This window comes from Mandrillus leucophaeus, unplaced genomic scaffold (genome assembly GCF_000951045.1).
Source record: "Mandrillus leucophaeus isolate KB7577 unplaced genomic scaffold, Mleu.le_1.0 Scaffold30, whole genome shotgun sequence".
Lineage (NCBI taxonomy): Eukaryota > Metazoa > Chordata > Mammalia > Primates > Cercopithecidae > Mandrillus > Mandrillus leucophaeus.
Genome location: NW_012103143.1, coordinates 3,615,990 through 3,628,756, shown reverse-complemented (window position 1 = coordinate 3,628,756; position 12,767 = coordinate 3,615,990). Strand labels below are relative to the sequence as shown.

The 12,767-nt window shown below is 57.5% G+C and overlaps 2 protein-coding genes across 2 annotated transcripts in view; one reads left to right on the top strand and one right to left on the bottom strand.

The window, feature by feature from the left end:
* Nucleotides 1-3,316, top strand: part of LOC105544504 (oral cancer-overexpressed protein 1) — a 23,609-nt gene extending 20,293 nt beyond the window's left edge. Inside the window, exons 6-7 of the mRNA XM_011987068.1 lie at nucleotides 2,012-2,238; nucleotides 3,074-3,316. Coding sequence (XP_011842458.1) covers nucleotides 2,012-2,238; nucleotides 3,074-3,146 — 300 coding nt within the window. The 3' untranslated portion in view covers nucleotides 3,147-3,316. The remainder of the gene's footprint in view (nucleotides 1-2,011; nucleotides 2,239-3,073) is intronic.
* CCND1 (cyclin D1) overlaps nucleotides 1,922-12,767 on the bottom strand; it is a 13,130-nt gene continuing 2,284 nt past the window's right edge. Inside the window, exons 2-4 of the mRNA XM_011987072.1 lie at nucleotides 12,260-12,284; nucleotides 8,160-8,308; nucleotides 1,922-5,227 (exon numbers count right to left, since the gene is read on the bottom strand). Of these exons, the coding sequence (XP_011842462.1) occupies nucleotides 5,063-5,227; nucleotides 8,160-8,308; nucleotides 12,260-12,284 (339 nt within the window). The 3' untranslated portion in view covers nucleotides 1,922-5,062. The remainder of the gene's footprint in view (nucleotides 5,228-8,159; nucleotides 8,309-12,259; nucleotides 12,285-12,767) is intronic.

The window sequence follows — 12,767 nt, the reverse complement described above, 5'->3', positions numbered from 1 at the left end:
CGCCCCATCGTGGGACAGCCAGGGGTGGGGGTATCGGGGGATGTATAGACCCCCCCCATTGTGGCACAGCCAGGGGTGGAAGGTGTATAGACCCCTCCATCGTGGCACAGCCAGGGGTGGAGGGTGTTCAGACCCCCCCATCATGGCACAGCCAGGGGTGGAAGATGTACAGATCCCCCCATCGTGGCACAGCCAGGGGTGGGGGGTGTACAGACCCCACCATCAAGGGGATGCCACAGATGCCGAGACAGAGAGACTGGGCTGTGGGGGAGCTCACAGCCGCTTCACTCTGGGCCCGAGCCCTCTCTACACACTTGGCTGTGAACACACCTGACCCACTCAGGGCCCCTGCCCTGCCCTGCCGGCCTGGCTGAGCCCCGCGCTCGGCAAAGTGGCTCTCCAGCTTCTTCCCCACATCTTTGCTCAAACCTAACAGGGTCCGATGGCTACCTTGCCTGCTCCGTGAAACAACCAAAGGTGCGCGATGGTTGGAACTCTGCACAGGCCTTCTGCTACACCCATGTGCTCTCGGGGGATGAATGTAAACCCAGCTGCAGGCTGGCGGCGGGGACATGGCTTCCCTAGGACCCCAGCCCTGACACAGGACCTGGCTCTTGCCCAGAACTGAACAGCTACAATAGTGCAGACCTGGTCCCTGCCTTCAGAGTAATTTGCCCAAGGAGCAAGGAGCTGGGCCTTGTAAGCCACCTGAGTGGCCACCAGTGTCACCTCTGGCTCCGACGGTCCCTTGAGCTCTTGCTGAGGTGACCTGTCAGGGGCACCCTGCAGGCTCCCCCACCCACTCAACATGGGACTCCCTTGGGGAAGGCTCCCGGAGCCCCCACCCTCAGGGCAGAGGCTGGTGGAGACCTATAGGGGCTGAGTGTTTCCCTCCATACCCCACCTTCCTCCCAGGGCAGGTGCCTGTGGAGCCGACACACCGACCACCCTGGCTCCACTTTCCGCCCTGGGAGGAGTGCTCTACAATGCAGGAAGGGTAGACAGCAGGTGCTTCTTAAAGGCCAGAGATTCGACCTACAGCTGACAAGTAGTAACCATCAGTGACGTGGGACCTGAGCTTCCCCTTAGCTTGGGGTAAGGACAGACCAACCTCACAGATGGGTCCAGGAGCAGTGACCAAGGTCCACGGACACCTTCCCAGGGCACTCCCACTACCCACCTCCACCCTGGGGTTTGAAGTTAGGTTCAGTCACGTGCACCTGAAATCCAGAGGTGGATGTCACGGGCATCCTATAAGGCAGCCTCCAGGTCTCCACAATCCCAGTGAAGGGCCACCCTGGATCACAGCCCTGACACAGTGCTTTGCTCTCCTGGAGCCTGGCGTTGCCAAAGGGTCATGATTCATCCAGAGCAAACAGCAGTTTGTGCCAGAAGGGGGTTAACAAATGCCGGCTTTATTTATTTTCCTATCTGCAAATAACCTGAGAAGACAAACTGGTGGGGCAAGCGAGGGATGGAAGATGTTCCCAATCAATGGGCACCTCTCACGTCACCCAGGCTGGAGCTGTTGTCTCGCGTGGTTGGAGGTGGGCTCACCCAGCCAGGCTGCCTGCAAACTATTCTGTGGAGCCTCCCCGGGACGGGAGTCCCCCTCCCACCTCACACGCCTGTGCTCAGGGCTTCCTCCCAGTTGGAAAGGGTGTGCCTGCTCCTGGCTGGATTCTGTCCCCACCCCCGGGGATGTGGCAGTGTCAGGAGACATTCTTGGTTGTCACAGCGGGTGGCGTGACTGTCATCCTGTGGGTGGAGGTCAGGATGCCGCTGAACTTCCCGCAGTGCACAGGACAGGCTGTGGCCTCCCGCATCTGCCAAGCCTGCCACCCTGCCCTGGTTCTGGGGCACCGGGACACGCGCCCCTGGCTCCCGGCCAGCCCAGGAAGCAAACAGGCGGGCACCATGCTGGGGTTTTACCAGTTTTATTTCTAGACTTTCACGTTTGTCTTTTTGTCTTCTGCTGGAAACATGCCGGTTACATGTTGGTGCTGGGAAGCGCCGCGGTGCAACCAGAAACACACGGACCCAGCCGCCCGCCGCCCAGACCCTCAGACTTGCGCGTCACAGGACAGACTCCACTGTGCCCCGTGCACTTGCCACCAGCCTTTGGCCTCTCGATACACACAACATCCAGGACTTGTGCCCTTGCCCCATCACGACAGACAAAGCGTCCCTCAAGGCCCCCGCGTGGTTCAGACAGACGCCGCAGCCAGGATGGTTGAGGTAAGCGTGAGCCGTGTTCTGGAGGGGTAGGGCGGGACGGTCCTGTGCCCACGATGGCCTCTGAGCACAGGATGAGCCTGCCAGGGCAGGGCCCCAGCCACGCGGGCCCGCAGTGGGGTGCAAATTCTTTTGGTTCGGCAGCTTGCTAGGTGACCCGGGCACATAGCACTGTGAGCTGGCTTCATTGAGATTTGGAGTCTCTTTAAATTAGCATTATGCTGTAATTAACAAAACAATAACAAACAGAACACTAGTACATAACAGATTAAACATACCCAAAACTTGAACAAATTCCAGAAGCTATTCCAATCATCCCGAATGAGAGTCCTACGGGCACAGCACCGTGGTGGCACGTAAGACACACTTGTTATAATAATAATAATAATAATTATGCAACTTCCATAGCTACACGCAAAGAATGACACAGCTGTAAAAACTACTATGATGATACGCCCCCGATCAGATGAAGAGCCCAGCGTCACAGGCGCAGGGAAGAGAAGATGGACACAGCCTGGTCTCCGGGGACACCGGCACGGTTCTCACGCATGCGGCTTCGGGGCCGGCCCCCACCAGCCTGTGTGGGATCGCGCCCGCGTGTCTGCCTGCCGAAGCAGACAGAACCTGCCCGCTGGGTCCACCATGGCTAAGTGAAGCATGAGGTATTGTGAAACAGGAACCTTTTTGGAATAGAGCAGTAATCACATTAAGTCAAAATTGATCACATAAAAAAAAAAACTACAAAAAAGGCATCTGTAATACAATGTTCTAAGAGAAAATTAAAACTAGTACATGGCAGTATATGACATTGTAAAACAAAAAACTGATCCTCCAATAGCAGCAAACAATGTGAAAGAGATACAGAGAAGCGATGTGAATATTTCCAAACCGTGCCTGGAAGTCAACGGTAGCAGCGCAATAAGAAAACGGGGCTGCGGCCTGTCCCCGGTGTGGGCACCGCCCCGTCCCCTCGGGAGCCTCTTCCTCACACCTCCTCCCGCCTGTCCTCCCTCACACATCAGCCTCCACACTCTTGCCACCTCCCTTCAACACTTCCTAAATAAAAATTACAAGAATTACAGAGCCAAGATGTGCAAATTGTCTATTTTGTCACTAAGGTTTTTAAAGGAAGGGGCAGGGGATAAGAATATATCGGAACCGAACTTATGTCGAGTACCCTAATTTTCCTTGTGACACCCATGCCTTTCCAATCAGATGACTTTGGGAAATGCCAAACAGGCTGAATCAATGTCTTTGTGTGTTTTTTTCCCTCCAGATTGTTTTTTCCCACCTATAAAAGGTTCTATCTTTAAAAATAAACTGTATGAAACCTGCAACATCAAAGGCAGAAGGTTTGTGTATGTATGTCTGTGTGTTTAAATCAAGGGGAGATTGCATTTATAAATCATACTGGCCTTATGAACATCCTCTGCAATAAATATACTTTTTAGCCTTAACTATAAATTATATATTTTAGTGTTTAAAAACCTTCCGGTGTGAAACATCTAAGATAACCCTTAAACCACCTGTTCTCTAGGTAAACCTCTGAGATCCCTACTTTCAAACACCAGTTGGCACCAAAGGATTCCTAAACTTCAACTTCTTTAAAGAAAAGGAAAGGAACTTATCATCCTGGCAATGTGAGAATGCAAACCTTTTTCTTCTTAACTGGCACGCAGCCTCCCAAACACCCCACCTCCACTGCCACCACAGTGGCCCGCACTTGCCTCGAAGTCCTGCTTATACACAAGTACAAGGATATTCCCAAACCATTCCATTAGAAAACTGCCCTCCCTCCACACACAACAAAAACAGCGCTATTTCCTACACCTATTGGACTGAAAGTGCTTGGAAATGGAATGGTTTTAGAATATTGAGAAGAACACAAACCAAGTAGCTGTGGGTTGAACCTGGACGTGAGCTGGCTGTGGGGCCGTTGGGTAGAAAACCAGCGTCTCATAAACAGGTCACTACAAAAATAGGAAGAGTATAAAAATAGAATATATTATGTCACTATTTCGTCTTCTCTTTATAGTAGCGTATCGTAGGAGTGGGACAGGTGGCCTTTCCCGACCCTGCTACGCTGGCTGGTGCCCGACAAACCTCCACTGGGATGGTGGTCACAGGTGCAAAGGACATGCACACGGGCACGCTACGCTACGGTAACCAAGAGGTGACTTCAGCCATGAATAAGGTGAAGAGGTTACACATCTACCTACGGAATATAATAACATACAATGACTTATAAAGTGACTACATGCATATGAGCAAGCAAAGTACAGAGATGCCTAGAACCACACTACAGCTGCGCTTTTCAGGAAAAGCACAAGAATACGTTTTTCTACCTAAAACCCTCTTCTACTTTAAAAATGGTTTGCTGAATTTTTCTATGTTTTTAAAATGTTTTTACGCTTTCTTTTTTAACACGTAAAGGATCGAACCTAATCCTCTCCCGAGACTCCTGCTTTGTGTTAATGCCTATTCTTACAACAGAGAAACAAGTACATTAATATAAAAACGAGTTGATTATTGGGGTATAAAATCCTCTATTGTCTGTAGCACAACCCTCCTCCCCCACTGCTCAGGGTTATGCAAATACTATTTTTTTTTCTCTCTCTTTTAAAGACAGTTTTCGGGTAATCTTTTTCTTTTGCTTAAGTCAGAGATGGAAGGGAGAAAGAGCAAAGGAAAAAACAACCAACAACAAGGAGAATGAAACTTTCCCTTCTGGTATCGAAATGCTCCAGAGAGGAGGGACTGTCGGGAGCACCTGGGGCCGGTTCCGCCCTCGCTGTGGGTGGCGGTGGCGCCTGCCTGCCTGGCGCCCTCAGATATCCACGTCCCGCACGTCGGTGGGTGTGCAAGCCAGGTCCACCTCCTCCTCCTCCTCTTCTTCCTCCTCGGCGGCCTTGGGGTCCATGTTCTGCTGGGCCTGGCGCAGGCTTGACTCCAGCAGGGCTTCGATCTGCTCCTGGCAGGCCCGGAGGCAGTCCTGAGAGAGACGGGGTGGGGAGAGGTGGGAAGAGGGGGTCCTTAGAAGGGGCCTGCGGTGAGGGCCCCCTCCCAGGTGCCACGACCTGGAAGGCCTCTATAAGAGCAAGACTAAGTAAAAAACTGTCCCTTGACCCATGCCACCGCCTCTGAACCTGAGCGAGACGTGGGAGCTGCCATCACCTGTCAGTGAGACACTCAGGACCCAACGCTTCCACTTCCCACCTGGCCTCCGGAGCCACAAGACAGCAGATGCTTGCCCGCCCACCCTGCACCCGCTCTGCCCATCCCCATGCTCAACAGCGCCTTGACCTTCTGTTCCCACTGGCCCTGCCAGCTCCCTGGGGAATTCAGTGCCATCTGATCTGGAGAGACAGGCCCTTTGAGTCCTGCCTTTTCAGACAGCCTCTCCGTGTGGCAGCCCTCCAGGTGAACCTGGCCTTCCATGATGAACAGCTGTCAAAGTCTTAGGCCGTGCATGACTGAGGATGAATGCTGGGTGGCCAGGGGGACCTGGACCCTTGATCCCTCCCCTCCATCCTCTCCCGCTCAGGCCTGTGCCCCGGGGCCACCCATCAGCCTGGCACAGCATGCATCCACCCGCTGCGGCCACAGAGGTGCTCGCCCTCGGGTGGAGTGCAACAGAAGCTCCTGGAAGTCCTGCACCTCCGCCCTCCGGGGCTCCAGACTCCCTTGGCGGCGGCCGCACCACACTGTCAGTGGGAAAGAGCAGCCATGGAATCCGGAACCCCGCGCCCAGCCGGGGGCCTCTCCTCGGCTCCAGCACGGGCAAGTCCCACGCAGCCCGAAGCGGCTGTCTCCTGTGCGGGGGCTTCTGGATAGAGAACTGGCTTCATGTGTTGGGGCTGTGTGTGTCCCAACTGCCAGGAAGCCACAGTAGGGCTTCAAGCCGAGTCTCTAGGCAGCCCAGGAAACAGACTTTCCACAAGGAGCAGGGCTGGGCCACAGCCCCAACAGGTGCCACTGAACTTCCAACCAGATGGGGGTGGACAAAGGCAGGGCATGACAGGCGATGACCTAGGCCAGAAGGACTTTTCGGTGGACCCCTGGGGTCGTAACATTTTAGCATTAAAGTCCTGTGACTTTATAGGGAGGGCTTTCCTCTCCCGCCTTTCAGATAAATTCTCATCATGGCAAATGAAGCCGGCTGGGCTGGCAGCACCAACAGTCCCACTGTACAGATGGGGAAACTGAGGCCAGAGACCTGGGGTGGGATCCAAGACTCCTGATGTTCAACCTAAAACACCAGCCACGCTCAGTTCCCAGCTCCAGGGGCCTGGCAGCTCCACCCACGGACTCTTCACCTGCCGCCCGCCCCCCTCACCATGACCCGCTCCAGGGTCACGCATGCAGCTGGACTCCATTTCCCTCATTCCTCTGGCCCCACAGCTGCCTGCAAGGCTACCCTGGTGGACAGAGCTGTTCTCCCACAGCCAGAAGCTCCAAGGAGGCAGCACGCTCCTCCACGAAAAGTCACTGGTGTGTGGCACTGTGCACCCGATTCACACAGATGGACATTCCACCCACCAAAGAAAATTCTAGAACACGCCCTAGAAAGTGCAGGGGGCCTCTGCTGTGAACGGTTTTTCTGAGTCTGGGCTCAGCTAATCGGGCAGAGTGGACTCCGCCTCAGGTAACTTCGCCCCGTGTGTCAGCTGTGAGCGTGTGCCTCGCATCTAGTTCAGATGGTCTCTACTCAAATAAGGGCCGGTGCCCAACTTCCCACAACTGCCCAAAGACAGCACCATCCCGGGGCAGATACCCCTGGCGGGGAAGCGGTTTCCACTCAGGGCGTGGAGCTCGAAACGAAAGTGCAGATGCGAGTTTCATTTTGACGGAGGGGCTTTCCCTTTGTTGGGCTTCTGGAGGCCTCGATGGCGTTTCTGAACCATTTTCCTGAGAGAACTGTGGGCTGCTGGCCTCCACCCTACAGCGGGTGAGGACACCTTACCACCCCCACAGGATGACACGGGGCAGGGTGCAAGGGAGGCCACGGCCGAGAACACAGACGGGAGGGGAGGGCGCCCCTGCCACCTCCAGTATCCCATGGCAAAAATGCTTCTTCCTCTTCCGAGACACACATGGGCTGGGCAGCCGCTAGCTGCCTAGAGGGACCGCTAGGCAGGGGACAGGCAGGTGGACGCTAGATAGCATCTGCTGAGACCCGTGCGGAGCCCCCGGGAGGCTCGAGGGCAGACCCCCAAGAGGCGGCCCAGGCCAGAGCCACAACGGGCCTCGCAGGCCCAGCCGGCCCCAAGCTGGGGTCAGGCGGTCACTCCCTCACACACCGCAGGGCCGGCGGCTGACCCGGCCACCTCTCTGGTCTAATTTGGTAAATGCCACAAACCCTTTTGATTGTCATTTTAATTCTTTCTTTAAGAAAAGAATCGGGAATAAAACAATGGCATTTTGAAGAAGAAAGCCACAGTCATCCCCGGGTTTAACGGCAGCAGCCTCTCAAAGAGCCGTAAACAAGGCCGTCTCTATCCGCCCGTTGTCCGGCGTCTCGGACCTCACAGGAGCCCTTTTCAAGCATCTATTTATTGGCCACGCACATTGTGGCCCAAACAAAGCTCGCCTGGGCCTAACCCCACACACTATCACCACACGGACCATTGGCTGGGGCCGCCTGGGGCCTTCGTCCTGGACGCTTCGCCCAGAAACACTCTACAGCTCCTGGAAGCCCCAGGGGACATGAGCAGCCTGTGAGGACCTCCCGACCGGTCAGTGAGTTCTAGGAGCAGGGGAAGAAGCTGGTGCCCTGTCAGTCTGTGGCTTGGGGTCCGAGGGGCCCAGCCCCAGCCCAAACCCCAACCTTGTCACCCTTGCACCAGCCTTGGCATTTCCGTGGCACTAGGCGTCTCCTGCCTGTGAGCCCCGGCGAGGCTCCCTGGGACATCGCCCTCACTCACCGGGTCACACTTGATCACTCTGGAGAGGAAGCGTGTGAGGCGGTAGTAGGACAGGAAGTTGTTGGGGCTCCCCAGGTTCAGGCCTTGCACTGCGGCCACCACGCTCCCCGCTGCCACCATGGAGGGTGGATTGGAAATGAACTTCACATCTGCAGCAGGAGAGAGGGAAGGGGCTGTGAGCAGGGGACCCGTGATCTGGGCATCCCCACGTGCTGGCTCTGAGCAGGCGGCCTGGCCTGGTGGGTACCACTCTCCAGGCCCTCTGTGGCTGCACATCCAGGCCCTCCCCAGCCTCCCGCCATCCCTGGGTACTAGGAGAGCAGAAGCCCGGCCCAAGGACCCTCCGGGAATGTCAGCCCCACTGTTAACTCAAACATAACCAAGCAAAGAGAAAGCCACGGGAAGACAGGACAGGTGACAGGGACATCACTACCCTCTCATCCTTTCAGCATCTTGAGCCTTGTGAATGTTATCACTTATTCACAAAAACAAAGTTAGATGACACAAATATGAGGACACAGAGATGTCGCCTCTATGACCCTAAACCTCAACCCCAAGTACCTGCCACCCCCCAGCAGCAGGGATTGGAGACAAGTCATATTCTGAAGGGACGTTGCACGGGGCCAGGCCATGGGGCTGTAGGGCATTGATGAAGCCATTCCCTGTGTCCATCGAGGGGCAAGCCCTGGCCGGCAGCCTTCAGGGTGGCCGTGATGGTGTGGCTCCGGCTCAGGCCCTGGCGTCAGGAGAGCCCGGCTTGGCTCACTCGGGAAGGAAGAGCTGTTCTAGCAACCCATGGCCCTTACCGTGGGACCACGACTGTCACAGTGACCTTCAGAGCACGGACCAAGTACACCCCAACTCCACCCAGGGCCCTCTACTCACAACTCTACTTCTGGCCGATGACAAAAACGCTTCTCTGGGCCACTTGATGTAGCCCAGCAATTCCAGCGACTTCTCAAGTAAGGGAAGAGGTGTGGGGTTCCTAGCAGCAGGCACTATGGGACACCCTTGGCGGACTGGGCCAGGAGCCGGGTCCCAGGAGGGAGCAGCTTTCCCAAGAAGGCACCAATCCCCCTACTTGGGGCTTCCTGGGGACTGTCCCGCACATCTGGGCTTACTTCCAAGGGGGACACCAATCTAGGGCGGCCCATCAGCCTTTGTGGTCTGCACACAACTCCCTCTGGTCACTGTCAGATACTGGGACTCATCTGCCTGCCAGGCTGCAGTAGTGGGCATCCCAGGGCCTCCATGACTGACCTAGACAGACAGCAGACCAGCTCTTTCCATAGAGAGCCCCGCCACCAATCACGTCCCAGTGTGTGGCGGGGAACGCCGGCCTCCCCTCCTCAAGCAGTCATGCACCTACCGTGGACAGGTGGGCCAGCGTGGGATGTGCCTCTCGGCCTGGCCCCCACCCCAGCTCCGCTGGGGGTAGCCCTTTGTCACACCCACGAGGAATTCTGCATAGGAACCAGGGGCCCTGGGCTGGGAGCTGGACGTCAGCAGGGATGAGTGTGGCATCTTTGTCGGCCCCATCGCCTCATCTCGCGCCACTGAGCGCCCGGGAACAAGGGGGGTCGGGGGAGCTGAATGGGAGCCGACCCAGGCACAAAGGGAGAGGGGCCCCCACGGGCCGCCAGGGGTGCGGTGGCCCATCCGAGACTTCATCCCGAGAGAATAAACAACTTCGGCCTTGTTAGAGAGGGGCGCCGGCGAGGGGCTGGGAAGAAAGGCAGCCACCCTGAAGGGGAGACAAAGCCGGCTGCTGGGCGCCGTAACAACTTAAAAAAAGAAATCCTTAACGAGCCGAGCCACCTCTTTTCCCCTTTAAATGGGAGCAGTTCCACCCAGTCTGAGAGCCATGAATGAAAACCTTTTCATGGAGGCAAATCAGAACCGCACACAGAAACCGCTTCTGCAGGGAGCGACAGGTTCTAGCTGGCCCCGTACCTTGTGCCCCCCGTCTCCAGGGGCACACGCAGAGCGGAGTCACTGGGGCCACGTTGTTTCAGAAGCTCATTCCCCCACCCGAATGTGTGGCGCTGCCTGTGTTTAGATTGGGAGCCACCCAGAATTAGACACCAAAGCTCCAGGATTTGACCCTATCCGCTGCCCGGTTGTAAAGGGAAGTGACAGCCGTCCTGGAAGCTCCTAGGTACTGGATGTTCCTCATCTGGTCTCTCACAGAGCCAAGGGCACACCTGCCCTGAAACCCCCATGCGTGAGTGTATGCGGCATGTGCACACCTGCTGGGGACGTGGGGCCAGGGATGCCTGGCGCAGGGAGAACCCCCAGCATCCCCTTTAAACGTAACCCTTGCCACGTGGACGGCAGAAACACCTTCCCAGACTCTCTTCCATGCCTCCACCTCCTTCAGCCATCTCTAACTCTAAGCAGCCCTAAGTCACTCTCATCTCCACAGATGTCCAGCAGGACCAAGGCACCGGCTGCTCAGTTACGTTCCATGGGGTGGCCATGGGTCAGGACCTGGAGCACTTTGTAGGGGTGGGTCCCCTGGCCTCCTGCCCCTCCCTCGGGGCCCACCCTGGAGTGGACTCCACAGCCACTGAGAGTAAGTGCACAGCTGGGTCCCCGAGTGTCCCTCCTCCACCCACCGCTGGGGGCGCCTTAGCAGACAAAGAGTGTACAGTAGCGGGGAGGGCGAGACTCTGCACCTGCCCACTGCCTCCCACCAGCACTCAGGGGTCCTGGGAGGGGAGCTCGTCCGCAGGAGCCACCCTGTAGGGAGGCTGTGCAAGAACCACGCCCCACGTTCTCTCCAGGAAACTTTGCATTTCTCTGAAGCCACTTTCAGCTCCATAAAAGGCTGGCTGGAGTCTCCAGAGGCCTCTCTCCTCTGAGGAGCACCAGCCAGAGAATGCCTCCCTGTCTGCCGCATGCCCCCACCCCCCACCGTCAGACCCATCCAGGCTGGACGACATCTTCATCTTCATCTGCCCACCTTGGGGACTAGCTTGGAAACATGTTGGGGACGGGTTCATGCCCCAAGCAGGTAGAGGAGGTGGGGGAGGCCTCACGCCTAAACCAGAAACTATTCTGGAATACCAGATACTGGTGTCAGAAGGGAGCACTGAAGTAGGCTTGGGGGGCTCCGCCCTCTGGGGAGGGGAGAAGATGCTACTGCTTCCTTGAGGCCCCCTGGGCCTTGTGGCCTAGGTCACCCAGAGTGAGCCCCCAAACAGATGTGATGACTGAGGCTTGAGCAAAGGTGGGCCACAGCAGAGCTGGGTGGGATGGGGACATACCCCCCCCCCCCATCAGGGTAACCAGGCCTCCTGGGCCAGGAAAGGAGGCGGTCACACGGGGGTCAGAGGCAGGGCTGGGGACAGCAGGAGGCAGCACCCTGTGTATGTGCGTGTCTGTCCCCACTGGGTTCTGGGGCCAGGGCCATGTCAGGGAGGGGCCTCTGGGGCCATGCCAGGGGAAGTGAGGACTGGGTGCTTCTGCTGCCCACGGTGGCGGCCCAAGCTGAGACTGCTCTGAAGCACCCCCCAGGGCTCAGCTGAGCCCGGCTGGCTGGCAGCACCCCTGGCAGGGCCTCAGGCAGCAGAGCTCCTCTGCTGGACACCCCTGCACTTGGCTGCCCAGAGCACGTGGTGCAGGCGGGCCAACAGCTCTCCCCGCCCCTGGAGGCGTCTCTGGCAGGTGGCCCAGCCTGGGAGAGGCCAGGAGGGGGCCCTGCAGCTCAGGCTCCTTAAGGACACAAGAAGGGCTGGAGGTGGGTGGGGAAAGGAGGTGGCCCTGCAGCCAAGGTAAACCCCTTTGAGCATGGAGTGGCCACAGGCTGCCTGGCCTGGAGGATGAGGCCACAGCAGCTGGACACAGGCAGGCCGAGCTGTCCACACCGATGCCCAAGGTACTGCATGGTGGCCGTGAGGGAGCAAATCCCCTTCCATCCAGCACAACAAATAATCCAGGGCCTCTGCTCACCGGAGCTGGAAGAGCGCTTCCCAGCGCAGGAGGGAGCCTACGGACATCTTCCCAGACAGCACCCCGGTGGAGAGCGAGAAGCCGGCCAGGGTCACCTAAGGAGCTGGCTCTCAAGCGGAGGCCGGGGGCTGCTGGGCCTACCCTACCTGTGGCACAGAGGGCAACGAAGGTCTGCGCGTGTTTGCGGATGATCTGTTTGTTCTCCTCCGCCTCTGGCATTTTGGAAAGGAAGTGTTCGATGAAATCGTGCGGGGTCATGGCGGCCAGGTTCCACTTGAGCTTGTTCACCAGGAGCAGCTCCATTTGCTGCGAACACAGGGTGAGCGGCCATCAGGGGAGGTGCGGGCCGGCCCGGGGGCGCGAGGAAGCCGGCAGCATGGGGGCCCGGGCCATGCAGCACCTCCGGCTCAGAGCACTGGCCCCTGCATCTCGTGCGGTCCGGGAGGTGGGAGGGGAGGGCTGGCGAATGATGGGGGTGGTGTCAGGGAGCCGGGGCAACACGCGATCCCAGATCAAAACAGAAAAGGTGCCCGCTGCGTGAAAAGACTCTGCAAGTGGAAACAAAAAGACCTCCCACCACCTGAAACAGGAGGCTCAGTGCGGAGCGCGGCGCTCCTCGTGCAGCCGCTGGAGGGCGCGCGCCGCCCACTTTTC